The 26,493-nt window shown below is 34.0% G+C and overlaps 2 protein-coding genes across 5 annotated transcripts in view; one reads left to right on the top strand and one right to left on the bottom strand.

The window, feature by feature from the left end:
* Positions 1–21,265, top strand: part of LOC149729651 (uncharacterized) — a 24,676-nt gene extending 3,411 nt beyond the window's left edge. The window contains exons 4-34 of the mRNA XM_089886063.1: positions 2–194; positions 794–904; positions 1,446–1,586; positions 1,898–2,111; positions 2,445–2,615; positions 3,081–3,228; positions 3,802–3,903; positions 4,379–4,477; positions 5,028–5,180; positions 5,543–5,683; positions 6,511–6,704; positions 7,080–7,194; positions 7,622–7,781; positions 8,427–8,574; positions 9,254–9,418; positions 10,017–10,147; positions 10,839–11,010; positions 11,546–11,747; positions 12,002–12,136; positions 12,568–12,638; positions 13,200–13,392; positions 13,784–13,945; positions 14,603–14,785; positions 15,774–15,944; positions 16,243–16,455; positions 17,187–17,395; positions 17,939–18,140; positions 18,627–18,869; positions 19,459–19,641; positions 20,053–20,179; positions 21,029–21,265. Coding sequence (XP_089742189.1) covers positions 2–194; positions 794–904; positions 1,446–1,586; positions 1,898–2,111; positions 2,445–2,615; positions 3,081–3,228; positions 3,802–3,903; positions 4,379–4,477; positions 5,028–5,180; positions 5,543–5,683; positions 6,511–6,704; positions 7,080–7,194; positions 7,622–7,781; positions 8,427–8,574; positions 9,254–9,418; positions 10,017–10,147; positions 10,839–11,010; positions 11,546–11,747; positions 12,002–12,136; positions 12,568–12,638; positions 13,200–13,392; positions 13,784–13,945; positions 14,603–14,785; positions 15,774–15,944; positions 16,243–16,455; positions 17,187–17,395; positions 17,939–18,140; positions 18,627–18,869; positions 19,459–19,641; positions 20,053–20,179; positions 21,029–21,180 — 5,004 coding nt within the window. The 3' untranslated portion in view covers positions 21,181–21,265. The remainder of the gene's footprint in view (position 1; positions 195–793; positions 905–1,445; positions 1,587–1,897; positions 2,112–2,444; positions 2,616–3,080; positions 3,229–3,801; positions 3,904–4,378; positions 4,478–5,027; positions 5,181–5,542; positions 5,684–6,510; positions 6,705–7,079; positions 7,195–7,621; positions 7,782–8,426; positions 8,575–9,253; positions 9,419–10,016; positions 10,148–10,838; positions 11,011–11,545; positions 11,748–12,001; positions 12,137–12,567; positions 12,639–13,199; positions 13,393–13,783; positions 13,946–14,602; positions 14,786–15,773; positions 15,945–16,242; positions 16,456–17,186; positions 17,396–17,938; positions 18,141–18,626; positions 18,870–19,458; positions 19,642–20,052; positions 20,180–21,028) is intronic.
* Positions 21,252–26,493, bottom strand: LOC149729650 (uncharacterized). Of its 4 annotated transcripts, none has more exons than XM_089886078.1 (12): positions 26,224–26,493; positions 26,015–26,084; positions 25,479–25,802; positions 25,097–25,153; positions 24,615–24,758; positions 23,906–24,069; positions 23,527–23,661; positions 23,266–23,333; positions 23,132–23,215; positions 22,930–22,996; positions 22,019–22,825; positions 21,252–21,934 (listed from the first exon to the last, which is right to left on the bottom strand). In XM_089886078.1, the coding sequence occupies exons 1-12, from the start codon at positions 26,328–26,330 to the stop codon at positions 21,421–21,423; spliced, it is 2,541 nt and encodes an 846-aa protein (XP_089742204.1). In that variant the 5' UTR covers positions 26,331–26,493; the 3' UTR covers positions 21,252–21,420. The 4 variants fall into 4 exon arrangements, with proteins under 4 accessions (XP_089742204.1, XP_089742205.1, XP_089742206.1 ...); XM_089886079.1 differs by having other exon boundaries at positions 23,132–23,212; positions 26,224–26,491; XM_089886080.1 differs by lacking the exon at positions 23,527–23,661.

Here is a 26,493-nt window from a genome sequence, read left to right as displayed (position 1 = left end):
GGCCCCCACCGTTGAGCCTCAAGCTTCCTTTTCCTTGTTCGAGGAAGAGATACAGACAAGTGACGCAGAAGAAGTTGAGAAGAAAGATGAAGATGTTGAAGCTGAGGATGAAGATGAAAACCAAGAAGTGACGATTGAAATTGATATCTCAGACACAGTATCAACACTTGCTAGTCAGATCTCTGCCACTGCTGGTGAGTTGGAACTCTTTTTTTGTTGTAAACCGAATTACAACAGAACTATACATAACAGAAATTTCTAAAGAATATTTACCTACAACAGAAAAAACTTTGTTAAACACTGATGACATGAACAACCCAATGGCATTCAAAATTTTACAAGCAAAATATTAGTTGTAATATTTTGTTTAGAATTTCTTAGAAAACTATATTATTCTAGTTGCTGGGGTGTTTTGCATTAATCTGCTAGTAATGTGTTCTATGGCTACTTATCTGGTGTATAGGTAAAACCAGATGAAATATGCATCAGCATGATTTAGTAAATTAATAATATTTTAAAGCAAGTAGCTGTAGTAATGTCAACTTTCCAGCGGTGTAGCACAGTTGGTTAGCGCACCTGTCTTTAACCCAGAGGTAATGGGTTCAAAGCTAGTCACTCGAAAACAGTCCCCTAAAATAATCACCCACAAACGAACATACATGGTAACATGAAGCTGGCTAGAGGTGTATGAAACAGAACACCTGTGTTATAACAACTGTTGTTTTCTAGCAATGCGAGGATAAAGCAAGTTACATTCAACCTATAAACTTCACTTTAAATCTAAAATATCCAGGAATCCCTGATTGTTCTTCCATCCTGATGAGGAAGTCCTCCCATGCTCTTAGAGGAGGAAGCTCCCAGTTCAGTGCAACATCTTCTCCTGCTGCCATGATGCAGGATGAAGGTAATATGATCTTATTTATTGTTCAACAATAACTGCAACAGGGCAACTACTTTGTTCTCAGTTTACCTAACAAAAATTAAAAAAAAAAATTAATGTCAGGAAATTTGTTTTCATTAAGTGGTAAATTTTATAATTCTGTTAAATTATGAAATTGTTTACCTGTTTAATGTTTTTTTAAAGATTAGGTTTATTGAATGAAATTACGAGATAAGAATTTTAAAAAAATGAGTAAAATTGATATTTATAAAACATGTGAGCATATTCCTTAACAGCCTAACTTATTTTTACAAAAAAAAAAAAATTTCCTAAAGTTGCGTATTTGATTTTTGTAGCATAGGAATTACCATGTATAGAATTTTCTGACAACCTGTAGTAACTAGTAATATTAGCTGTTTTTTCATAACTGTTTAAGTTATACTTTTTCTCAAGCCCTTGGTTTTATATTTTTTCTCAAACTCAATTTTTATAAAAAAAATTCCTAAAAATAATTTTTTCAATTTCTCAAACACAATTTCTTAAATTTTTGTTCTCAAATCCACAGAAGAGGCTTTGGATTACGAGCAAGCTGTTCAAGATTTGCACCAAACCCTTGATGTTAGAAATGATGACATCATCAGTATTCAAGGGGGAATTCCCCCTCTTATTGAAAAACCTGCAAAACCAAGCTCCAGTGCTGATGAAGGTGATTTGGTTTGATAATATTACACTGTTTGATGGTAGTCACTAACTCATGGTATATGTAGCATTTAGGAAGCAATTTTCTAAGTGATATATTACTGTTTATGTATGTCCACTTGTGGAATTGTACTGTTTGTTCTTATATTATACTAGTATAGTAAAAAAAAGTAAAAATTTTCTTTATCTGATTTTAATGATTACTAACATCCAATTAACCAATGTGACCCTTGAACTGTTATTAAATTTATATAATTAAGAAAAATGTGTCAATGTATGACTATCTTATTTTTAAATAACAATTTCCTCAACATGTAGGTATTGGAAGCGAATCTTCCTCGGAAAAACCAATACCCTTCTTCCCCACTGGAGGGCGTATTCATCGACTTTGTCTTCTCCCGGCCATCGATGAAATTTCAGTCACCCCTAGGGAGTATGCGCTATCAAAGGTGACCCACGCTGGGAATTTCACAAATCAGGGTGACTCGAGCATATTGGCCCAACAAGTGCAGAAAGACACCAGAAGGCCCCAGTAAGTTTGTGGTTGTTTGTTTGCTCTATATTGGATCAACATGGTCACAAACAGTTACAACTTTTTAAACCCTTTGAAATTGAGTTCAAACAAATACGCATAAAAATATTTTTTTTATAAAAAATAATTTTCCTGGATTATTTTAAGAAATAAAGCATGTGATACTAAAAATATAACTAGTTTTATTTTTTTGACCTATAATACTTTATGTATATATATATATATATATATGTTATATTTTTGTGATTAACGATGTCCTACTTGTAATACTTACCAATCTGTTTACAAAAGATTACGTTAACCTATTCTGATATATATTTTACTTTTTTACAGATTTACTTATGAAAGTTCACCTGAATTTTCAACCAAGGATAAAAACATCGAGAAGAAGATAGAAGCAAACCACTTGGATTCCAGTAAGCTTGATCCACTTGATATTGATGGTTGGAAGAGATTGGTGGAACATGAAATGGAAAGGAAAGATTACACTTTGTGTGGAACTAAGTAAGTTTATATTAATATTACAATTTGCACAAACATTTTTTATATTCAGTGAGTATAACAACTGTCATTTTGTTGCTAAGTCCCTTTTTTGTTGTATTAGTTATCCTGATCTGCATTAGTGTATTCGAAGAGATAAATAAAATGATGTTATTTTATGTTATATGTTTTAAGAACTCTACTGTCTCATAGTTAATAATTAGGACATGGTTATTATTTAAGTGCAGTGTTAAACTGTTAGCCTCTGTTGGATTATAGAATATGTCATTTTATTTCCAAATTATTAACATGTATTGTGTAATTGAATTATAAAATGTTTTTGTAAAATGTGAATTGAAAATCTTTCAAAAGTAGAACCTTTCCCCTAAGTCACAAACAGATAGAAAAAATCTGTGTTAACATTATTCAAAGATTTAAAATAGCAAACTTGCTGGCCCAAAATATGAAGTAAAAAATACTTTTACTCAGTGTCCATACTAAAGAATGGGGTTTATGGCGAATGTTGTGGACAACTGCTCCACCAAAGATGGCTCTTTCTACTTCTGCTGTGAAGGCATTGGTGTTCCCTAAGTACCATGGAACCATATCCACTATTGAAGTTGGTAGCCATAGTCAGGTGTGCTTAATGTTAAACTATTTAGGTTATATGACTGTTTAAGTCATATAGTAAGGTGGAGGAAGATGGGACACCTTTAAGACATAATATCTAAATATCCTGATCCTGTTTTAAACATTATACAACAGTCTATGGAAGTCGTGAGGATATGGTTTCAATTTTCTTGAATTTTCTTTGTTCACTACCAAGTCCGAAAAGTAAATAGAATAAAAAGGTGTCCCATCTTCTCCCATTCTACTATATATAAGTTATTAATAACACTAAGAAAGGTTGCTGTATGTTTAACAAAAAAAAACAATCTTTTGTGCTGTTGGACAAAACCATTTTTTTTACAAAATTACCAAGCCAATTTTAGTTAATGCGTTATGTATGGCTTCAGGCAAATATTGTTAATGCTATATGTTGAAAAGGGCATATGTTTAAACAGTTCTGAATTCTCATTTTTGAAACAATTTTTTATTTGCTTAAATTGTTTTAAATTTTGTTTTAAGAACCTTTGAAATTAAAATAACAATAGGAATAAAGTTAACAAAGCTGTATTCAATCAAATTTTAACTTTAATTTTTAATAAAGTTGGCGAAAACAGAGGAGCAGATGACTGTGATGAGCTTGGAGGAAGAAGAGAAGACAGAATTCAACATCCGGACTTTATTTAAAAGACATAAATCACTTTCTGTAAGCATAACATATATAAGAGTGTCCGTAACAGTTTTTTAATTGTATATTTACCTTTTTGTTACGGAGAAACTAAGATTTATAATTTATAACATGGAAAGTGAAACCAGCGTAGTAGGTTCATACAAATTTCACTGCTTACGTGGGGTAGTAGGTTCATGCATTTTTCACTGCTTGCGTTTATTTTATCATCTAGATCAGGAGGAGGCAAACATTTTAAACTATAAATCATATTTTGTTTGTAATATGACTTGCTAGTTGTTTAGTTCCACAGGAATACAGCATAAATATAAATTGGGGTAATGCATTATTTTCAGCATGTCAGAACTTTATGGTCTCTATTTGACCTATACTTTAATATTAAAAATTACCCTTAAATATTAAAAAAAAAACTTTATAGACTATGGTCTCTATTTGACGTATACATAAATAATAAAAATTATAAAAAAGACTGAAAAAATATTTTTGGTTACAGGACTTAACACAAGAGACAGAAGAGAAACCACTGAAGAAAAATTCATCTATACCTAATCTAGCCATACATACAGAGGACAGGGCACATTTACCATCAATGGTTAGTTGAATTTAACACTGGTGTATCATGTATAAATATATTCATATACTTTGCTATGGTAAAATAACTTGGTATAGCTTATTTTGGTAGAATGACATGCCTGCACAATGGTGAAATATAAAGGCCGCAACTAATTTTTTTCAATTAACATGTTCTAACATTCTTAACGCTTATATAATGTGAATATTGAAAAAAAGACAAATTAGTACGTGTTGTTTTCTTTTATACTGTGTGGCAATGAATTTATATTGGTGAGGATTAATGACAAAGTAAGGGTTTCTGGGATTTAATCCAAAATTTTCTAATTACTGTAATAATAAATATATGATATACTCTTAAGCGCGTTATATCATAATATATAGTAGGGTGGGGGAAGATGGGACACTTTTAGCACATAATATCTAGATATCCTGATCGTGTTTTAAACAATTAACAACAGAGTCATGATGATACCGATTTATAAGAATGTTCTGTTTACTACCCAAATGGAACGATATAATAGAATGAAAAGGTCTCCTATCTTTACCCACCCGACTATACATAACTTTAGGTACGAACAAGTTACACCACAGCAATGGCTGAAGTGAAAAAACAGAAGGAGCTTGTTTTAGAGCAACATAAAAAAGATCATATGAAAGATGATTCTGATCACCAACTATCCGATCGATCACGTGAAGCTGTCAATATTTCACAAGCTACAATTGTAAGACAAAAGTTTTGTTGTTGTTTTCTTTACAAGTCACATCTAATTCATATGTTATGATTTCATAACTGTTTCCCAAGAAAAATATATGTTAAATTGTTCCCACCTACCTCAAACATTTGTGTCCCAGATAGTAAAACTTAAAAGTTCACAAAAATTAGTCATGGCCTCAAAGGATAAAAGCGTGTACACATAAATACATAATATTGAAGTATTTTACTGTTTTGAAAGCAAAACAATGCCAAGTACTAATACAGGTAGTAAAGTGTCAATGTACGGGCATACAAACACAACAAAGCCAAGATTCTGGTACTGTGCCTAAAAAGTGACCTAAACAAATAATTTTTCCTTTATTATTCCAGGTAACACATGCAAAAACAGAGCAACCACTTGTAAGTGGTGGTAAAGAAATACCAGCAACAGATAAAACATCTCAGTTAAGTTTAGCTGCCCAAGCAAGAGAAGCTGGGAGAGATTATGTCGTCTACAGTAAACGTAACCTGGTATGTTATCATGAAATGCTAAAAGTTAACAAAACTAACTACATGGTAACTCGTAAATGGGTAAAAAGTACATGAAAAGATATCAGTGTTATGCAACTGTCCTTGACGGACTATGCCAAAAATCCCAAAATCGGCAAACAAATTTTTTATTTAGTATGTTTAGTTCTATCCTTTCTTTTGATATTATTGGTTGCTTCTGATAATATTTGGATAAAAAAACTTCAACTGCAAGTTGACCACCAATGACAGTCACCTATAATGTTAAAATTATCATTTCATTTCCCATGTGTGACCATTGCAGAAAAAAAGTTAAATTAAAGTGCGATTTTATTAACAAACAGTGACAGTCACTTAATATGTTTAAGTTATCATTTCATTTCTCATGTGTAACCATGGCAGAAAAAAAGTTAATTTAGAATAATGTGTTTTAATAATATCCCATCAGATAATGATTAAAAACCCTCGTAACATTAAACTACATATTATTTCCAATTTGGCCACCAGTGTCACTTAACATGCTAAAGTCATCATTTCATTGACCATGTGTGACCATCAGACCATGGCAGAAAAAAAGTTTAGTTCAAGACAACATGATTTTTAATGACGGCCTATCAAATATCGGTTGAAGACCCTTGTAACATTAAATTATTTTCTTTGCAACTTGGCCACCAGTGACAGTCACTCAACATGCTAAAGTCATCATTTCATTGCCCTTGTGTGACTATTGCAGATCTTAAAAAGTTAATTAAAAAAAAAATTTTTAATAGAGTGTAATTTTAGCAGTCCCCTTTATATTATTAATTTTAAAATAAAGTTTTCATTTCTAGCGATCAAAGCATAGCAAACGCTTTGTGCTCAGCGCTCGTAAATCTCTCACCTCGTATATTCCTCTTCATTTGATCCGCTCAAGATCAGTTGATTCCTTTATCACTGATCCTGTATTCCAAGCAATATCCAGGGTTGGGAGAGGAAAAACCAAAACAGGTTGTCTTCCAAAGGGAAAATTGACTAGAACCAGGAGGTAATGTCCTACTGTAGTGGAACTAATTTGCATTTGTGGCATCATTTTCTATCGCGCATAATTTATATTTTGGGTGAAGCTATTACCACGTTCCATTTTATGTTGTTCTAATTATAAAACACAAAATATTTGTTTTAAAAACCCTTGAGTTTTTGCACAGAGGTTTGATTTGCTCTGCATTTAATTGACGTAGTTTCTGCTGCATGCCATGATTGACGAATAAGATCCCAGTGTGTTGTCATCGGAAACAGTTTAAGAAAAAAACTGTTTTTGATAGTTGTTTTGTAAATTATTGGTGTAAATTAAAAAATTTACACAAATTATTTAAATATCATGGATTCTAAATGTAAATTTATTGTGTTTTTAAATGTTCAGCATTCCACGATTCATGGAATTTGATTGGTTCATTGGAAGGTATCAAAAATATTCTGAACCAATAGAAGACGTTCGTGAGTGGGTGCGTGATATATGGAACACCTGGTTTGACGAGGTTAGTTTAAATATTTTTACATTTTGAAAAAATATTTGAACTGTTTTAAATATTTTTACCTTTTTGCTAAAGTGGTATAACACAAATAGATTGCAGTTCTATGCAAAAATTTAAAAGAATGGTGTTGCGATTGTAGAAACCTAGTAAATATTACAAATTCCAATTAAAATGTTATTAATATGACTGCAGTACTTTTTTTTCCCAAAAATTATCACCTGCAAAGTCACATACATGGTAACCTATAGCTGGCAGGAGGTGTATGAAACATCACCGGTGTTGTAACGACTGTATTTCCAGCCCCGCGAAGATAAAGCAAGTTACATTCACGTTTTAATATAAAGTTTTTTTTTAGTTGCAGGAATATAGTTTAATAATGTTTTTATTTTCCGTTTTTTTTTGTTAATTTTATAATTCTTCACATCTTCAGCTCTTCCCTGCAACATCTTCTGAAGAAAGCTCTTATTACTCCGAGGATGAGAGTGATGATGTCATTGAGAGCAGGGAGGAAAGAGGAGATGTGGTGAAGAGAGAGCATAAAAATGTTCCTGTGCCCGACACCATCCCTCCAGCTATAACTGTCACCTCTGGTTAGTGGTATTATGCATACGTGTTAGAAGTCTTTATCCTTTTACAGTCATCTTTAACTGTGGCTAAGTCAGCGGTTCCCAAACTGGGGTCCGTACAGCAGTTTTAGAGGGTCAGCAATGTAGAACAATGATTGTGATCGATAATAAAGCTTTTTCATTGATGTGGTTTTTGAATTTTTCCTATAGCATTCTTTGTTTAAAAATTGTAAATGGTCCGCCAGGCAATTTTTTTATATTGCAAAAGCATTAAACAGAACAACAATTAACATGTAGTTTTCAAGGACTGTACTATCATAATAACAACTTTATTTGTCCCTTTGATTACGGTAGTGAAGATTTAGTAATATTTTAAATGAAATGACGAGATATAGCCACAAAACAACAGTTGTTAAATCATGCTTACAGTAAAAAAATATTTAGATTTAGTTGGAAGTAAAAAATCTAGTCGCTACACCTAGCAGACAAACAAGCCATTTATGTTTAATTACTTTCAAGTTAAACTTCTAATAGAAACAAAAGTGTGCGTAACGACATTATGTCAAAATCTGTTCTGTAAAACAAAAAATATTTCTTTAATGTAAGCAGCAAAAAATAGTACTTTCATTTAAAATTAATTTTTGATTAAAATTTTTTAATCTATCCTAGAAGAGATTGAGGAACCAGAAGAAATGATGAGGTCGGAAGTTGAGAGGCTCACAGATGATCTGCATCACCTTCCGGAGGAGCAAGTGGCAAAAAAAGCGTGTCATCTTTCAAGACGAGGAACATTGCTCAGAAAACTCGGAGAAATAAAGTGAGTTGAATATTTATCTTCGGATTTCAACTTTATAATAATTAATTTAATAAACGTGCTTTAATGAAGTAATGTATAATCAAGCAAGTGTATTGAATACTTGTTTTAGTAATCACTTGGTCAATATTACTAAACCATTTCAACTATCATAACCAAATGATATTGGATTCGATGCATGCATCTGCTTTTTTATTGTGGCCATTTGTGTCCTTTGAATAAAAGAATGAATGAATGAATAAATCTTACTTTATCATTGCGCGGCTGGAAAACGCCAGTCGTTATAAGACAGGTGTTCATACACCTCATTTTTTATGTACGGCTGATAATTTGGACAACCCATTAGTGACCACTGGTTTAAAGCAATTGCCGTTAAGTGTCTTGCCCAAGGACACATACACTATCAATGGTAGCAGCGACGAGCCTTGAACCCATTACCGCTTGGTTACAAACAGGCGCGCTAACCACTTTGCCACGGCGCCAGAAGCAAGACACTTAGCGGCTGTTGCTCTAACCAAATAGTCATTAATAGAATAAATCCAAATAAAATGAAATACATGGTAACTCACAGGTGCAAGGAGTGTATGAAGCAGAACACCTGTGTTATAAAACTGCTGCTGCCTGCTATGCAAGATAAAGAAGTTACATTCTAATAAATTTATAACAATGTTTTTATCTGCAGAATGGCAAATGAGGACCTGAATGAAGCAATTTCAATAGAGCCTCGATTAGTGCAAGCCTATTGGCAGAGACATCTTATTAAACTTTTGCATAACCAACAACATGAAGCACTTGATGATTTGAACACTTTATTAAAAATTGACAAGCTCAATGTAGATGCTTACAGGTATTTTTCTTAATATGACAAATGTTACAGAAATTTCATAGGACCTTACCCTTATATAGTGGGGTGGGGGAAGATGGGACACCTTTAGTACGAAATATATAAATATCCTGATCGTATTTTTCAATGGTCTATGAAAGTCGCGAGGACAAGGTTTTATAATTCCTTGAATGTTTTTTGTTTGCTACCAAAATGTACGAGAAAATAGAATGAAAAGGTGTCCCATCTTCCCCCATCCTACTATACAATAGAATGTAAAATTGCCACACATTGTGAACTGGGCAGAAATCAAAAGTTTAGTTTATGAATAAGGTCTTAGTTTTGATGTAATGGGCCAACTCCTAATCTCAGGTTTAATAGCGTGCCAGACTGTAGGACGTTCACATGTAAAATAGGAAAATGTCTGTAGTAGTAAAGTTTTTCATATACTTTGCAACATTTTAATCTGTTTTAATAAAGATATTTAAAAACAATTAATGAAATAAATTGAGGCACAAATACAATTCAGACCAAGTTTTTAAAATCTATTAAAAATGTTGCCTAAATAAAAAAAATAGCTCTAAAGTAAAAAAAATACTTATAAATTTTTTTCACTTTTCAGATCTCGTGCAGATATATTTGCCTCTTTGGGTGATTACACAATGTCTATTGTAAACTATAGTCAAGCAATTAAACTTGTTCCTGAAAATGAAGAGACTTATTTCCAACGTGCTCAGAAGTTTGAAAAGACAGGTTTTATTTGTTTTTGTTCTCAAACTTTTAAATAGCCCATTTTTTCATTTAAAAAACCTACAAATTAGTTAAAAACAACTGCTTGTCCATTGCTAAAGACAATTTATCTATCACAAATGTGACTTGCGAGGTGTTAATTTGACCCTTGCACAATTCGTGTACCATAGGTTGACTACTGCTGTTCATTTCCTTAAACATGGTAAATTCACAAATATAATAAGTTAATAGCGTAACAAAGTTCTGTACTTGGTAATGCAAAGCGGGAAAAATGTGTTTGGAATAGGAAACACAAAAACACCTGAATGAAATGACTAAATGTAACTTACTTTATCCTCTTGTGGCCGGAAAACGGCAGTCGTTATAACACGGACGTTCATACACCTCGTGCCAGCTTACGAGTTACCATGTATGTTACTTTGTGGGTGAATATTTTTTTGTGGGCTTGGGTTGGATCTATTGTCTTTAAATTTCTGGCCCAGGGACACATACGCCCACAATGGTAGCACCGACAGCCCTTAAGTTTCAAGGCGACGCGCTAACCAACTGTGCTACGGTGCCTGGCACCTGTGTTATAACTTTGTGTTGAACCATCAATAAAGCATTAATAAAATTAATATCTGTGCTACCATAATCTCTGAGATAAGTAAAGTTATTATTATTATTATCATTTATGATTTTTTTCTCTACAAAGGTGACATGTTGTTAGCTATGGAAGATTATGGAAATGTAGTTCGTTTAAATCCAACAAGAACAGATGCGTTACTTCGTCGCGCAAAGTTTTATTTTAAGAAGAAGTCTTGGCATTCTGCTGTTAATGATTTTACGCAACTTATTGAGAAGGAACCGCTTAATTCACATGCAAGGTAAAAAATTTTTGTTGTCATTCCTTTAACCCTTTACTTTTATGCCCATTGTACGGGTCGTGTCTTTACGCACACTTTTGTTTCTATTAGAAGTTTAACTTGATAATAACTAAACATAAATGGCTCGTTTGTCTGCTCGGTGTAGCGACCACACTTATTTTCTTCCAATTAAATGTAAATATGTTTTTTAACTATAAGCGTGTTTTAACAACTGTTGTTTTGTCGCTATATCCTGTCTTTTCGTTTATAAAATTTATAAATCTTGGCTACCATAATGGAAGAGAGAAATAAAGTTATTATTCTTAGTAACAGGTTTAAAAATATGTATTATGTAAATATGTAAATTTTTGTTTTTTATTTATTTGCTAAACAAACTGATAGAGGATTTTTAATGTTTTGACCATAAAAAAAAAACAATTTTACATAAAAATTAAAGCACCAGCCCCATCAGTTACTGCTAAGTTTAATAGGTTTAATTAATATTTTAGTATAATGAAAAATCATACCATTGATTTTGACACATCAATCCATGCAGATCATATAGGGGCAGAGCATATGCAGCCATGGGTCAGAGTGAGAATGCTCTGGTTGACTTATCGGCTGCAATACATCTCGACCCGACCAATGCTGCTGCTTTTTTCCACCGGGGGTCACTGTTGAGAACGGCAGCTCCAGACAGAGCATTACAAGATCTAAGCATCTCGTTTTTGCTTGATGATACTGAACAAAATGTCTTAGTAAGAATAAACTATACATTATGCTGCTCTTCATTTTTTTGTTTAGTATTATTCCGATAAAGGTGATCTGAATAGAATGTCAGAAAATTGTCAAAAAAATAAGATATTTCTAGAAAAATGAACTAATGAATATAGGAAAATATTCCTAAAAAATAAAAACTGGTTTAATTAGTGCGACCAAAAAATGTTTTTGTCTGTTTTCATATACAAAAAATGTTCAAAACAAACTAACAAAAGCATTTAACCATTTGCAGGCATTACTCCACCGAGGTATATTATACTCAGAGTTAAAGAAATATCAAGAGGCAATGGCTGACTTTGAACAAACACTTAGACTTGACCATTCACTGGCATGTGCGCATGTAAACATCGGACTCATTCATCTGCAGGTGTGGTTTAAGTTTAAAAAAGTAACTTTATTTTCTTGGGCTCATATCATGCCTACTGTTGAGTTATAGCTAAGGTATTATTTTGTGTATATTGATATATATTGTTTTTGTCCTAATTGGTTGTTCTTGGGCAAGACACCTAATGACAATTGCTCCAACCCAGTGGTCATTAATGGCTTGTCCAAATTACCAGTTATACATAAAGATAAAAAATAATGTTCACCCACAAAGTAACATACATGGTAACACATAAGCTGGCACGAGGTGAACAAAACAGAACATCTATGTTATAACAACTGTCGTTTCCGGCCACTTAAGGATAAAAAAAGCAAATAAAAGCATTCATTCATTCATTCACATTTCTAAATATATCTGTTTTAAAACAAACTAAAGACATATATTTAATCAAGAATTTGAATTTTCCAACACAGGTCACAGATAATTATTGGGAAGCAATTAGAAGATTCACGTTTGCCATCAAAGGTGACCCAACATATACAAGGTGAAATGAAATTATATGGATGTTTGTATTTACATAAAAGTTAAAACATATCTTTGGGTGCAACAGCCATGCTTCTTAATTGACACTCTTTTCCACACATTTCATCCATACCGTGTTTTGACAACTGTTGTTTTGCTGTTGATTCCCTTCTCTTCTGTCCTTAAATAACATGATCTTATCGTTTAAGAAAAAAAATCATGTTAAGTTTTTAAACTTATAGAATTCTGTAGACCACTCACCAAGAACTTCAATGGAAGTTTCCTAATCCAAGTTTTACTCGCTTTTACACAGTATTTGTAGGCATACAGTAAGACTATAGTAATAATAACAATAACTTTATTTGTCTCTTCGATTACGGTTGCAAAAACTACAAAATAATCCAAATAAAAGACAGGATATAGCGACAAAACAACAGTTGTTAAAACTTGCTTGCAGTTAAAAACATTTACATTTAATTGGAAGAAAATAAGCGTGGTCGTTTCACCTAGCAGACAAACGAACCATTTATGTTCAAGCACCACAATAACAGTTTAAATAAAAGTAATTCTTATATTATTTCAGGTCCTATGTTTGTCGATCTGATGCTTTTGCCCGTATAAATGATTATCAATCTGCTGTCCGTGACATTACAAGAGCCATCCACCTCCAACCAACGGAACGTCATTTATATCTTAGACGTGGAAAACTCCTTTTGCAGCTGAGGAAACTGAAACTTGCTGCATTCTGTGTAAGGCATATTGCTACACTGGAAAAGGTAGTTCTTTAATAATTTTATTGTATCAAAAAATTTGGTTGCAATTATTTTCAAACTTTTATAGGTCCAACTGTGTTTTATAGGTCCAACAAAAATCATCTTAAAACATTTTTAATGGCTATAAATAAATACGATTATTCTGTTAGTTCTGCTACTAGGCATAGTATAAATAATGTATTAGTGTCTTATTTGGTATAAAAACGTAGTGTATTCCCTGATGAAGTCTCGCTGTATGGCAGACAAACATTGGAAATACACTACGTTTTTATACCAGATGAGCCACTAATACATTAAATACCATTATGCTCAAAAACTTTTTTGACTTTTTTTTCCAAATCTTTCCTTCTTTATTTTTTAAAAATGTCTTTCATCTTACTTTTTCGAACCACAGGGGTTTGTTTCCACCTCACCCACCCAACAAGCTGTCGTTCAATCTTTCCTTGGCAACCACACGGCAGCAGTAGAGAGTCTTAGTTCAGCATGTAGATTAAAACCGAAGCCTCATATGTACGTTTTGTTGTCTAAGACACTTATGAAAGGAAAGAGATATAAAGTAAGTAATAAAGTTACCTAAACATGGATGTTGGGGTAATTAGTCAACTTTGGACTAAAGTTTCCTCACTGTACAACCTCACCCATATAGAAAGCTATGTGAAGGCTTACGGTTATAAGCTTGCACAAGTGTTTAAACACTCGTGTTTTAACGACCATTGTTTTTCGGCGTGTTTTAACGACTGTTCGCAAGGATAAATCAATTTATTTATTTATTTGTAGTTTCTGTCTGTAACAATATATGGTGTAATAATGTATTTAAAATTGGAGGGTATGGTGGCTTTCAATTACAGACTGTCATATTGACCCCAAAACAGGAAACAAACAACGTTTTATATACTTTTTACCCTTTGAACTTAATATATATTCGTAAAAAAAAACATTTATTAACAAACCATAAAAATCATTGAATTTCCTTTGGAAACTAAAAAAGTTGGATGATACTTTTTCTTATGGGAAATCCCATGCATTGTCACACTACCAATTATTTTTACTTCCGCAGTTCGATTTTACACAATTTTTTCAGAGAAGCCTATTCGTGTTTTAAACTACGGTGGCACCTTTAGAACGTATTTAAACATTTCTATACTTTTTGCTTTCACAAATTTTGATGCTGTAACCTCGTTAATTTAATTTATTTCCAACGCTTTATTTTCAGGAAGCAATAACTAACTTAAAAAATGCATTGGAACTTTCAACCTTGTACACATATGGAGCGACCACCAGCACTGCAAATGAAGCACCACCGGAGGCAGCAGAGATTCATTTCCTATTAGGACAATGTTACACCGAACAGTTGCAACACACGGAAGCACTACAAGCTTATAATCAAGCTCTTAAGGTGAGGTTTTGTGTATAGCCTTTCTGTGTATGAAAACTCTGTATACAGACGAAGCTTATATTTGTATGTATGGCTGCATGCTGATGTGCAATTTTTTAAGTGATTCAAGTTATGGACTTATAACTTCAGCATATACAGTTAAAAGCTGAATATTGTAACCTCCTGTTAATCTGTCTTTTTGGCAAGTCACAGTAATGGCTTAAAGTCAGCAACCTAATAGTTATAGGCTATCTGTAAACTGTATAAAGCAAGCACTGACCAAAGGTGTTTGTAGCTGGTATTTTTTTCTGTATGGATGAGGACCTCAGTGTGGCCTGCCAAGGGACTTGAATATATGTCATGGTTTTCCCATTAACCCCAAGCTATCATACATAATGAACAATAATACACATTAATACTTTCATTAATATCATAGCACCATAACAAATAGGTGTTATTACCAGACCAATATTTCCTCCACATCAATGTTTTCCAACCTTTTGGGTTGGCGACCCTTTATTTGTTTTTAAGTATTGTCCGACCAATTTTTTTATAAGATTTTAAACACCCTCCAACAAAATCACAGAGCCCATGAATTTCGCTAGTAATGTGTTTGGTAGGCCTCCCAACAAAATCAATGGTCGCAAATTCCTCAACCTCTCGACCTAAGGGGTCGCGACCCCCAGGTTGGGAACCACTGCTATGCACTATGCTCAATAAACGATAATAATATAAATGAAATTATATAGCGACAAAACAACAGCTAGTAAAACACACTTACAGTTAAAAACAAATTCACATTTAATTGGAAGAAAATAAGCGTGCTTGCTACACCAATCAGACAAACAAACCATTTATGTTTAATTACCACAATAACAGTTTAAATAAAAGTAATTCCTATATTATTTCAGGTCTTAAGTTTTTCGTCGTTCTGATGCTTTTGCTCGTAAATATAAATCTTTATTAATTTTATCACTTAGTATTAATAACTGATGGGTCCAACATACAGGTAAATCCTGAGTTAGCAGAAGCATACTACCAGCGTGGTTTGTGTCGATTAAAACTGGATCATTCAAAAGGAATCCAAGATTTGAATCGAGCACTTGCCCTTCAACCTTTATTATTTGAAGCTTATCTTAGCAGAGCGGCTTACTATAGTACTAAGGAGAGGTACAGTAAGGTAGGTGAACAAATTAAGTAACTTTTTGGATGAACAAAGTTAATTTTTTCTACAAGACCTTGACCCAAAAATTGTTTTGGTCTTTTTTGAGAACTAAAAAAGCTTCGAAAATAATAAGTTTTTTAAAAAAAAAACAATTTTATTTAGAAACATGCCCAATTTTCACTGGTTCTTTTCTCTGTATAATAACACTCCTTTCTCTGTATAATAACACTCAAAACATTTCTTTCTTTGTAGTAACCTATTTATAATATTATTGACTAAATATTTGTAGCAATTATTGTTTTGTTTTTTTCAGGCAATATTAAATTGCAACGAAGCATTACGTCTTCGTCCTAAAAGTGTTCGTGCGTTATTATGTCGTGGTGGCCTCAAGTTTCGGATCAGCGCTTACCGCCATGCTCTGACGGACCTCTCTGCTGCCATCGAGTTAGACAAGCAGTGCTCATTTGCATATTACAACAGAGCTGTCGTGCTGCAAGCAATGGAGAGATACCCACAAGCACTAATGGTATAAAATACTATTTTAAACTCAGAACAACCTAGTGGTTACTAATGGGTTGTCCAAATTATTAGCCATACATAAAAAAAATAATAATAATATTCATCCACAAAGTAACATAAAGGTAACTCGTAAGCTGGCTTGAGTTGTATGAAACAGAACACCTGTGCTATAACAACTGTTATTTTCCAGCCACAGAAAATAATACAAGTTACATTCATATTCAACATCTGTTCTGGCCCATATATTTCGCAAAACAATATTGGTTTTGTGTAATTAATGCATTAGACAGCTTATCACATAAACAACTACACACATTAAATGGTGGGAGTTTTATGAAATTGGACACGGATGTTATAGCGACTTTGTTGCACAACCATCAACCATATAAGGATAAACAATTGACATTCATTTAATTATTTACAAAAACTTAGATTACAAGAAATTATAGTTTGCTGATAATGTAACTTACTTTATCCCCGCGTGGCCGGAAAACGACAGTCGTTATAACACGGGTGTTCATACACCTCGTACCAGCTTACGAGTTACCAGGTATATTACTTTGTGGGTTATTTTTTTAATTTTTTTATATATGGCTGATAATTTGGACAACCCATCAGTGACCACTGGGTTGGAGCAATTGCCGTTAAGTGTCTTGCCCAAGGTCTCATACTCCCACAATGGTAGTTATTTTTCATATCTCCAATGATTTTAAATTTTTCATTATGTTGTTTCTTCAGGATTACAGCATCGTGCTCGTGCTCACTGACGCAGATAAAAACTCGGATTCAAAGTCACTTCGGCTCCGAGTTTTTGTGAACCGAGCTCTTCTTTACCTGAAGAGCAATCTAAGAGATGCGAGAAATGCCGCTCTTGATCTTGAAGAGGCGACTCTTCTTAATCCAAAAGACACTTGTATTTTGCACACGATGGCGCTATGCTATCACAGGTAGGGTGGGGAGTGTTTTATATGAACAACAAGTCAGCTATATTTATTAGAGTGGAGAAAGATGGAACACTTTTAAATTCTATTTTCTTGTCCCATTTGGTAGTAAACAGAGAACATTCAAAGAGTTATAAAACCAGATCCTCACGACTTCTATAGACCATTATTATTTGTTTAAAACACGATTAGGATATTTTCAGTCGTTAAACAACAGTCGTTAAACACAGGTGTTTTGTTTCATACACCTAGTGCCAGCTTAAGAGTTACCACCTATGTTACTTTGTGGGTGATTTATTCATTTTTTTATACATGGTTGATAATTTGGACAACCCATTAGTAACCACTGGATTGGAGCAATTGTCGTTAAGTGTCTTGCCCAAGGACACAAACGCCCACAATGGTAGCAGCGACGGGTCTTAAACCAATTACCTCTGGGTTAGAGGCAGGCGCGCTAGCCAACTGTGCTACAACGCCAGACTAAATATATGAACAACACATTTGATATATCATAACATTACACACAACAATAACTAAAACTCCTTTCAGATTACAAGACTTGACAGAAGCCTATAACTCCTACACACGTTGCTTGGATGTGGATCCATATTTCCTCACAGCTTATGTTGGTCGAGGGGATGTATTCGCTGATGCTGGACAACATGATAATGCACAAGGAGAATACCAACGAGTTCTTAAACTTGATCCTTCAAATGTTGACGCGCGGGTACATCTGGGGTACAGTTTGCAAGTGAGTTTATTTTTCGTTTCTACGATGCTGAAATTGTAATTTTTTTACTTTTTTATTTGCTCAACACCCAAATATTTTGGTAGAAAACAATTTTAATTTTTTTTAACAGGACTTTTTAAAATAATAATAATAATACAATAACTTTATTGGTTTTATATATTCCACTTTGGTAGCAACGATTTAAGAGTATTTTAAACAAAGAGACTGGATATACCGACAAAACAATAGTTGTTCAACATGCTTACAGTTAAGAACATATTTGCATTTAATGGGAAGAAAATAAGCGTGGTCGCTACACCTAGCGGACGAACAAGCCATTTAAAAAAAAAGTTTTCAGGGTTAACTTTTAATAGAAACATAACTGTGTGTAAAGATACAACCCGTAGAATGAGGGGTGGGGGGTGACTTTAAAGAGAATTGACCTTAAGACTGGGTCATGAAAAAAATATGTTATTCATGTGAATTTAGGAATTTTAATTAACTTAGGTATGTGGACATCTGCAACAAGCATGGAACCAATTCACGGCAGCAATTGAACTTGATCCGAAAAGTCAATCTGCATTAGAAGGTCGCGCTGTGACATGCCTTCATGCAGGCAACAGTGACGCTGCATTAAAAGATGTCAATCTAGCTCTAAGGAGTGGCCCTCCTTCTGCAAGACTGTTAACTGCATGTGGAGTGGTACATCAGTCTATGAGTGACTTGCACACGGCAATGGCTTATTATAATGTAAGTAATTAAAAGGGATCTGGTGCTACGATAATATTACAGACAAAAACCATGTCCAACCAATTGTATAAAGTATTTATGGTAGTGTATTTTCTGTGCCTTGAAGTAGCTTAATAATAGTTGTTAAATACTTCATGGAATTTTTTTATTAAAAAGTACATTTTTCACCCCCTAAGCAGAATACCGGTACAAGTCTGTGGTTGTTTACTATATTCCTAAAAGTTATCTGAATACTGAGAAAAACACACCTTAAAATGGTATGCTGTAACACCAATTCTAAATGAAACAAAATTTATCTTTGATATCTATATACTGCATTTAATCAGAAATTTGAATATCAGTTTACTCGCTGAAACCGCTTCTCAAAATAAAATGAAAATTTTTTTTTCTTTAACATCTTAAACGTAGACCAATTCTAAATCAAACAAAATTTATTTTTGATATCTATATACTGCATTTAATCAGAAATTTGAATATCAGTTCACCCGCTGAAACAGCTTCTCAAAATAAAATGAAAAAAAATTTTTCTCGAAAATCTTAAACGTAGACCAGGTTATACTTAGCAATAAACCTATTTTCCCCATTCCAGAAAGCAAGATCATTGGATCCAACTTATATGCCTGGTGTGTTTAACTGTGCTGTTCTGTATATGAGGAACAGACAATTCTCTGAAGCAGCCGAGTGTTTAGATTTGGTGCTTGATGAAAATCCGGATGATACAGCTGCTCTTCTTAACCGGGCAATCGCTCATATATTCCTTAAGAAAACAGAGGTTTGAGAGTTTAATATAAAACTGTGTGCGTCGTGGCACACTTTTGTTTTTATTGCAAGTTTAACTTGGTAATATTTAAACATAAATGGCTCGTTTGTCTGCTAGGTGTAGCGACCACGCTTATTTTCTTCAAAATAAATGTGAATATGTTTTTAACTGTGATCGTGTTTTAACAACTGTTGTTTTGTGGCTATATCCTGTCTTTTCGTTTAAAATACTTCTAAATCTTACCATAATCGAAGAGATAAATAAAAGTAATTATTATATAATATAAATTAAAGTTGTTCACAGCACACTTTAATCTTTTGGGTCAGGAATTGTCATAATTATTTATTTTTGGAAGAGTCATATTTATTTATATATATATTGAGAGCCTTTTTTGCATATTGTATTATTTGATTTTTGTTTCAGCTATCCTTGAATGATTTTAACCGTACCATTGAACTCGATCCATACAATGGTCATGCATATTACAACCGTGGTAACTTGTATGACATATTGAAAGAATATGACAATGCTGAGAAAGATTTTACAACAGGTGACCATACATATTTCACTTTATAAAATATATTTATTGATTTTTTTTCGTGCAACATTTTATGTTTTTTTTTATTAATATGGTAACTAGTACAAACAACTATGAAGTGGCAGTATAATGAAGTTTAATTTTAATTTGCCTGGCCTACACTATATCGCATTTAAACAGTGGACCAGTTGGTCGCTGTTGAACATAAACTGTGTAAGATTACTTTGTCCGATGTGGAACATAGAATTTCTAATGCTGGTCATTCCACATCTTCACCTGCCCTGTTTCACTGATTTGAATGAATGAATGTAACTTACTTTATCCTTGCGTGGCCGGAAAATGAGTCGTTATAACATAGGTTTAACACCTCGCGCCAGCTTACGAGTTACCATGTATGATACTTTGTTGGTGATTAATTTTTGGGGGAATTTTTTCATGTATGGCTGATAATTTGGACAACCCATTAGTGACCACTGGGTTGGAGCAATTATGGTGCATGTCTTGAAACTATGTTGACGATGCTATAATAATCTGTGTGTGTTCTTAAGACACTTACCTGTTACAGCTTAAACCCGGTGGTAACCACTGTTTTATCCAAATTGAAAGACATAGAGATTAATCCAATAAAACAATTACCCAGGTTATATATGCAGTAACTCATAACCGCACTAGGTGTAGAAAATAAGACACCCATGTTATACTAACTTTCATTGAGGATAAATTTGTCATTCATTTAAAATGCAAATCTTTCATTCTAAATGCAAATCTAAACTGCTCTTAAAATGTTGTAAGCACCACGTATATGAAGCCACCTTGCATAGAAGTTGATAGGAAACCATAAAACACAATAATATTTTTCAGCATTTGAGATCAACCCTGGCGATTACGCAACTTTAAAGAAGAGAGCAGATGTCCGAGGAAAATTGGGTCACCGGGAGGCAGCGGTGGAGGACTACAGAGCAGCTCTCTTGCTCCATGAGCAAACTGTGGGAAGAAGAAGAAGAGCAAAGTAGCCACTGTGATGTTTTAGTGTGTCTTCATTTTTTGGCACTTTTTATTTCATAAAATTTAGTAAATAAAAAAGTATTGTGCACTTTATGCGTGCTTTTAATTTGCGAATAGAAACCATAATTGCATGCATTTGATGCACATACTAAGCGAGCACTTTTTATAAAGCGAAAAACAGATTCTGTGATCCTTAACAACTGAAGGATATTAAAAGATGTCAAAACTGAATGAATAGAAAATTAGTTTTAAACCCCATCAATTTCTTCTGAAACTTTTCGCACCATTTCACCAACACAACAATCAACAACACATTCAGAAACTTCGTCTACAGTTGATGTTATGATCGTAACTTCTTTTGTACAAGTTTCCTTATCGTCCTTTTTCTCTTCCACATTTTCTTCTTCAATTTTGGTTACTTTATCCTCTTTTCTCTCCACTTTACTCTCCTCATTTATCTCCTCTTTCCCATCTTCCTTTTTCTCTTCTTTCTCATCTTCCCTTTTCTCTTCTTTTTCCTGAATTATCTCTTCTTTCTCATCTTCCCTTCTCTCTTCTTTTTCCTGTTCTTCCTCTTTCTCCTGTTGACGATCTGCAGATAGAGATCCTGTATCCGCATCCTCAAACTCATCCTCAGAAGATGCCTTCTCTTCCTTTTTCCCTTCCAAGTCTTCCACAGCACTGGACTCTTGAGCGGAAACGAGATCTTCTTCTGCATCACCTTTCTGCACCACTTCCGCAGAAACAACATCACTTTCAACTCTGTGGAAATATTTTTTCAAAATGCAAAAAAAAACAGTTTAACAATGCAGATAAAAATCAGAAGAAAATCCATAGTAAACTTACTTTATGTCTGAAGGTTTAGTTTTCTCGTCTTCATTTTTCACATTCTCTGAACCTTGTATTTCAGTTTCCCCTGGTAGTTGAGAGGACTCTCCATCAGGAAGAGGAGCAGATGTTAAATCTGTCACAATTTTTGCCTTCTCCAATAAATCTTTATCATTATTTGCTTCTTCCCCTTTAACAGAAGCTTCCATTGTTTCTGCCTCCATACAACTATCCTCACCCCCCACTTCTACATGTTGAGTTTGTGGTTCTGCATCATCTTGTGCGGTTTCAACATTTTCCGCAACTTTATCATTTTCGGAAATATTTTGTGCTGACTCAGCACTTTCATTTATCCGAGTCGCCAGTTCCTCTCCCTCCTCATTAACTTCCGCAACCTCCGGAAGTTTGGGAGGTTCAGATCCAGCAGGAGCATGCTTCTTGGGATCATAGTTAGGACTGCTCATCTCAACCTCCATCGCCCAGTCATTCACATGAACAAAATTATCCGGTGTCTTCAGAGGACTAACCATAGATGATGAACTTTGATCGGGAGTTTTTGCCTCCGATCCTGTGGACTGGCTCCTCATTGACTCATCGGAGCGAGCGACATTAACATCCACAACCAAGTCTCTTTGTCCCCGAGATTTTGGAGATTTTCCCTTTCCAGGGGACTCCTCTTCCTTTTCCCCAGCTCTGATATCGGGTTTAGGTTTACCTCGGCCTCGCCCCCTACCCCGCCCTCTACCCCTACCTCTGGAGTATCGAGAGTATTCAGAGTTTCGTGGACTCATAGGGTCTGTTGCTTGATTTTCTTTTTTTTCTTTGCTGAAATAAGAAAAAATATGTAGTAAAAATACTTAAGCACTTTGGGTGGGCGCTACTTGTTTAACATTTATCTTTATATTGAATTGCCAAAACAAGCAACCTACCTTCCAGGTTCCGGTGCAATGTTATCTTGAGCATTCTCCTCCACAGTCTGTTGCTTTGTATCTGCTTCTATAAGTCAGAAATGCAAAAATAAACACAAGCAAGAATATGCTTCTTAATGTGCCATTAACTGTATTTGAATTGCTTTGAAATTGTTTTTTTTAGAGATTGCAAAAAAGTACTACAAAATAAAATACAATTTACCTGTTTCTGGCTCTTGTTTCTTTTCTTTCCTCTTTTTTTGTTTCTTTCTTTGCTCCTTTGGTTTGCTCTCATTCTCTCCCCCTGCTAATATGGTAATAATTCCACTAAAAATAATAAAAAAATCCAAACCATACCTTCAAGTGACGGCCATTCTTCATCATTAGCTTTGTTGGAGTGTTTCCGATCTCGACTTTGATGTTGCCTAAAAATTGGAAACATCAAAGCCCAACAATACAACCGGAAAAATTGAAAAATTCAATCGCAAAATTGAAAATTTGATGCGCAACACAACCCATGAATTGCAATGTTTTTACCGACATTGCAGAACTATTTTTTTTTCCACAAACATGTATGCTGTTCCACTACACAGACCTAAACAATTAAACACCCCTTACTCATTTCCTTCATAGCTTCTCTCGTTATCTGGTTGGTCACGCATGGGTTCCCTTCCCTGCCCACCCCCACGGCCCCTTCTACCCCTGTTTCCACCCCGACGATTGCGGTTATTACCTTCTTCAACCTCCTGCTCACTTTAATAAATGAATATATATATTTTATAGAATGGGGTAAAAATAAATATATCTTGTATAATAGCAGAGTTAGGTTAAAAACAAAATACAGCTTTTGGGTAAAATTTACCACCAATAATAGATATAAAAATGTATTTTATTTTTATAAAAAATATATTTAATTTATCCCTAAATGTGTGGCCATGTTAAGTTTAGAGGTAAAAATTGACCAACAATAATACAAACACATTCTATTTCATCTTACATCTTCTCATTATCCCATGCTCTCCTCCAGTCTCCTCCTTCTCTTTGTGCTCGAGCCAATCGATCTCGATCCGCTGCCTCTTGCTGGTTCTTCCACCTCTCGTGATCCTGTCTCTGTCTTCCTGTCATCTCCATCATGTTGTTCATCTTTGATGGGGGGTGATCCTGCATTTAAATTCAAACTTATTCTTGTGATACATCAAATCAGCATCTAGACTTGGTCACCTATCCAATAAAAAGTGATCAAATTTCAAAGACATGAGTTACAAAGTGGTAAAAAGTCTATGTAAGTAGCTTAAATGGGTGGACATCTAGGTTTGGTCACCTATTCAATAAAAAGTGATCAAAAATCCAATTTCAAAAACACTATTTATGACTGGAGAAATAATAATGAAGCAAATATTATTGATAAACGTCCACAGCATAAGCTGTGATAGAAAACACTAAAATAAAAAATATTTTGTGTGTGTTATATCGACTTGAAGTGTGTGTTAAATTTACCCAAGCACAGTCAGCACACCATGTGTGTTAATGGGCCTGGATAAATAATACAGCTACACGTATTATAGATAGATTTGCACAACATAAGCTGTGATAAAAACACTTCATCAGATTAGTATAACATCATTTAATGTGTGTATTACATTCACTTGAAGTTTCAAAGCTGCTATAACAGGTAAATATACTGGCATATCTATTTGTAATCTTACCCTGTATTGGTTGTGTCTCTGGTGTTGATCATTTTTATTGTACCTCACATTTGGAGGAGGGGGTCTTCTGGAGTATTCTCCTGCTCCTTCTCTCCTTGGATCTTGAAGAAGACCTCTTGGTTCATCCCATCCTTCTTCACCTTGCTGAGAAAAAAATATTCAAGCAAAAAAAAATATTTGAGCAAAAAAAATATTTGAGCAAATATTTTGCCGGTACAAAGTCTTTTAGTCATATTTGATGACACATCAAAAATTAATAACAAAGAGAATGAGTCATTAATTTTTGTAATATTTTTGTAGATTTTAACATGCGGATATAGTGTTAGTAAGCTACCAGGTTCTACAAAATAAACCGTATTATAATGTACCGTACATTTGCCTTTAAAATTTCAAATATCTCATTATATGTAAAAGTTTGAGATTAGGTTACAGTGACAATTCTGCTCTATATTCACTTATCACTAACGACAGCAGAAACTTACCATCTGTGCATCCATTTGTTCGATGTTTCTTCTGCGTTGCATTTCACGCTCTTCACCCTGAAAGACAAACAACATAAACACATTTGAAAAGTAATAACTTAAAATGTGAGACAAAACATATTACAGTTATTTTATGTTAGACACATTTATTGGTTATTACAATATATATACTCTAACTCTACAATCTTAGCTTAGACTGCTCATGACACACGAACCTGTCACCACTGCAACAAAACATAAATATGTCATTTACATGCTCATATGGAATAGAACATTACTTAAATACAATCTTCAGGTACATAAGATCTTTTAATTCTGTATTTTGATAACTTCTGAATTCTATATTTTAATGATTGATGAGTTGTTAATATATCATCCCCACCTGTCTATCCGAGTATCTTCCTCCTTGAGCATCCCCGCCTCCTCTTCCTCCTCGATGAGGTCTCTGCTGATTCTGTCTTCCGTACTCTCCCCTCCCGTGTCTTCTCTCCTCCACAAACCCACGATCCCCGTCTCTTGGCTCTTCCGGATGATAATTTCTTCCCTCGTTTCTTCTACGCTCATGAGGAGGATTATGATCTCCATGATCATACTGCCTCCTCTGATCTGGTTGCTGTCTTTGATCTCTACGAGGAGGTCTTCTTTGATGACGATCATTATCTTGTGTCTCTTCTGGTTGATCCATATGAGCATTATATTTTCCTCCCTTTTCATATTTAAAAGCAATATTTAAAATCACCAAACATTACTGTAAACACCCCAAACGTAAACAACTCTTAGAAGACTTTAAAATAGCAAACTATTTTATGGATATGTATTTACATACATTTAATACATAAAACAATACAATTTTCAAAACATTCTAAAAATTTGGAAATATTTATATGAAAAAGAAATTTATAATTTTTATAAAATTACCTTTTTAGTTCTGGTATCTGGCGCATAATGTTGTTGCCTTTTTGCTTGAGCAGATGCAGCCTCAGCTTGCCTTTATGAATAAATTGTATGTCTCATGATACACCAAGAAACACAAACCATTAAAATTACACCTTTTAAAATACAGCTACAGCGGTCTTATATATTATGCTAAGCGTGGCAATAGCAAAAAAAGACGGAACAATACAAACCTTTCGTCTTCTTCGATTAGTTTTCGTCTCTGTTCTAACTTCTTATTCTTTTCGCGCATAAGTCGAATTTTTAAGTCGATCGCCTCTTCTCGCATGTTATCATCCATGATTACGATAAAAGGCACCCAATATTCCAATAAAATAAGCACAAACGAATTGGTGCGAGGTGTTTCACGGGAAAAACTTCAAACCTAAATTAAAATCGGTGTTTTCCCAATATTCTTAAGTTACCTTATTCGCACAACGACTCGTGTGGACATGTTTTAAAAT

Source organism: Ciona robusta, chromosome 10 (genome assembly GCF_009617815.1).
Source record: "Ciona robusta chromosome 10, ASM961781v2".
Taxonomy (NCBI): Eukaryota; Metazoa; Chordata; class Ascidiacea; order Phlebobranchia; family Cionidae; genus Ciona; species Ciona robusta.
Note: the sequence above shows the minus strand (reverse complement) of the source record. Positions and strands in the feature narration are given on the sequence as shown.

Coding starts and splice junctions, on each gene's coding strand:
- LOC149729650 (XM_089886078.1), bottom strand. CDS start 26,330: ATGGATGATAACATGCGAGAAGAGGCGATCGACTTAAAAATTCGACTT. Junction 26,085..26,223: donor CTAATCGAAGAAGACGAAAG/GTTTGTATTGTT, acceptor TTATTCATAAAG/GCAAGCTGAGGCTGCATCTG. Junction 21,935..22,018: donor ACTAAACCTTCAGACATAAA/GTAAGTTTACTA, acceptor ATATTTCCACAG/AGTTGAAAGTGATGTTGTTT.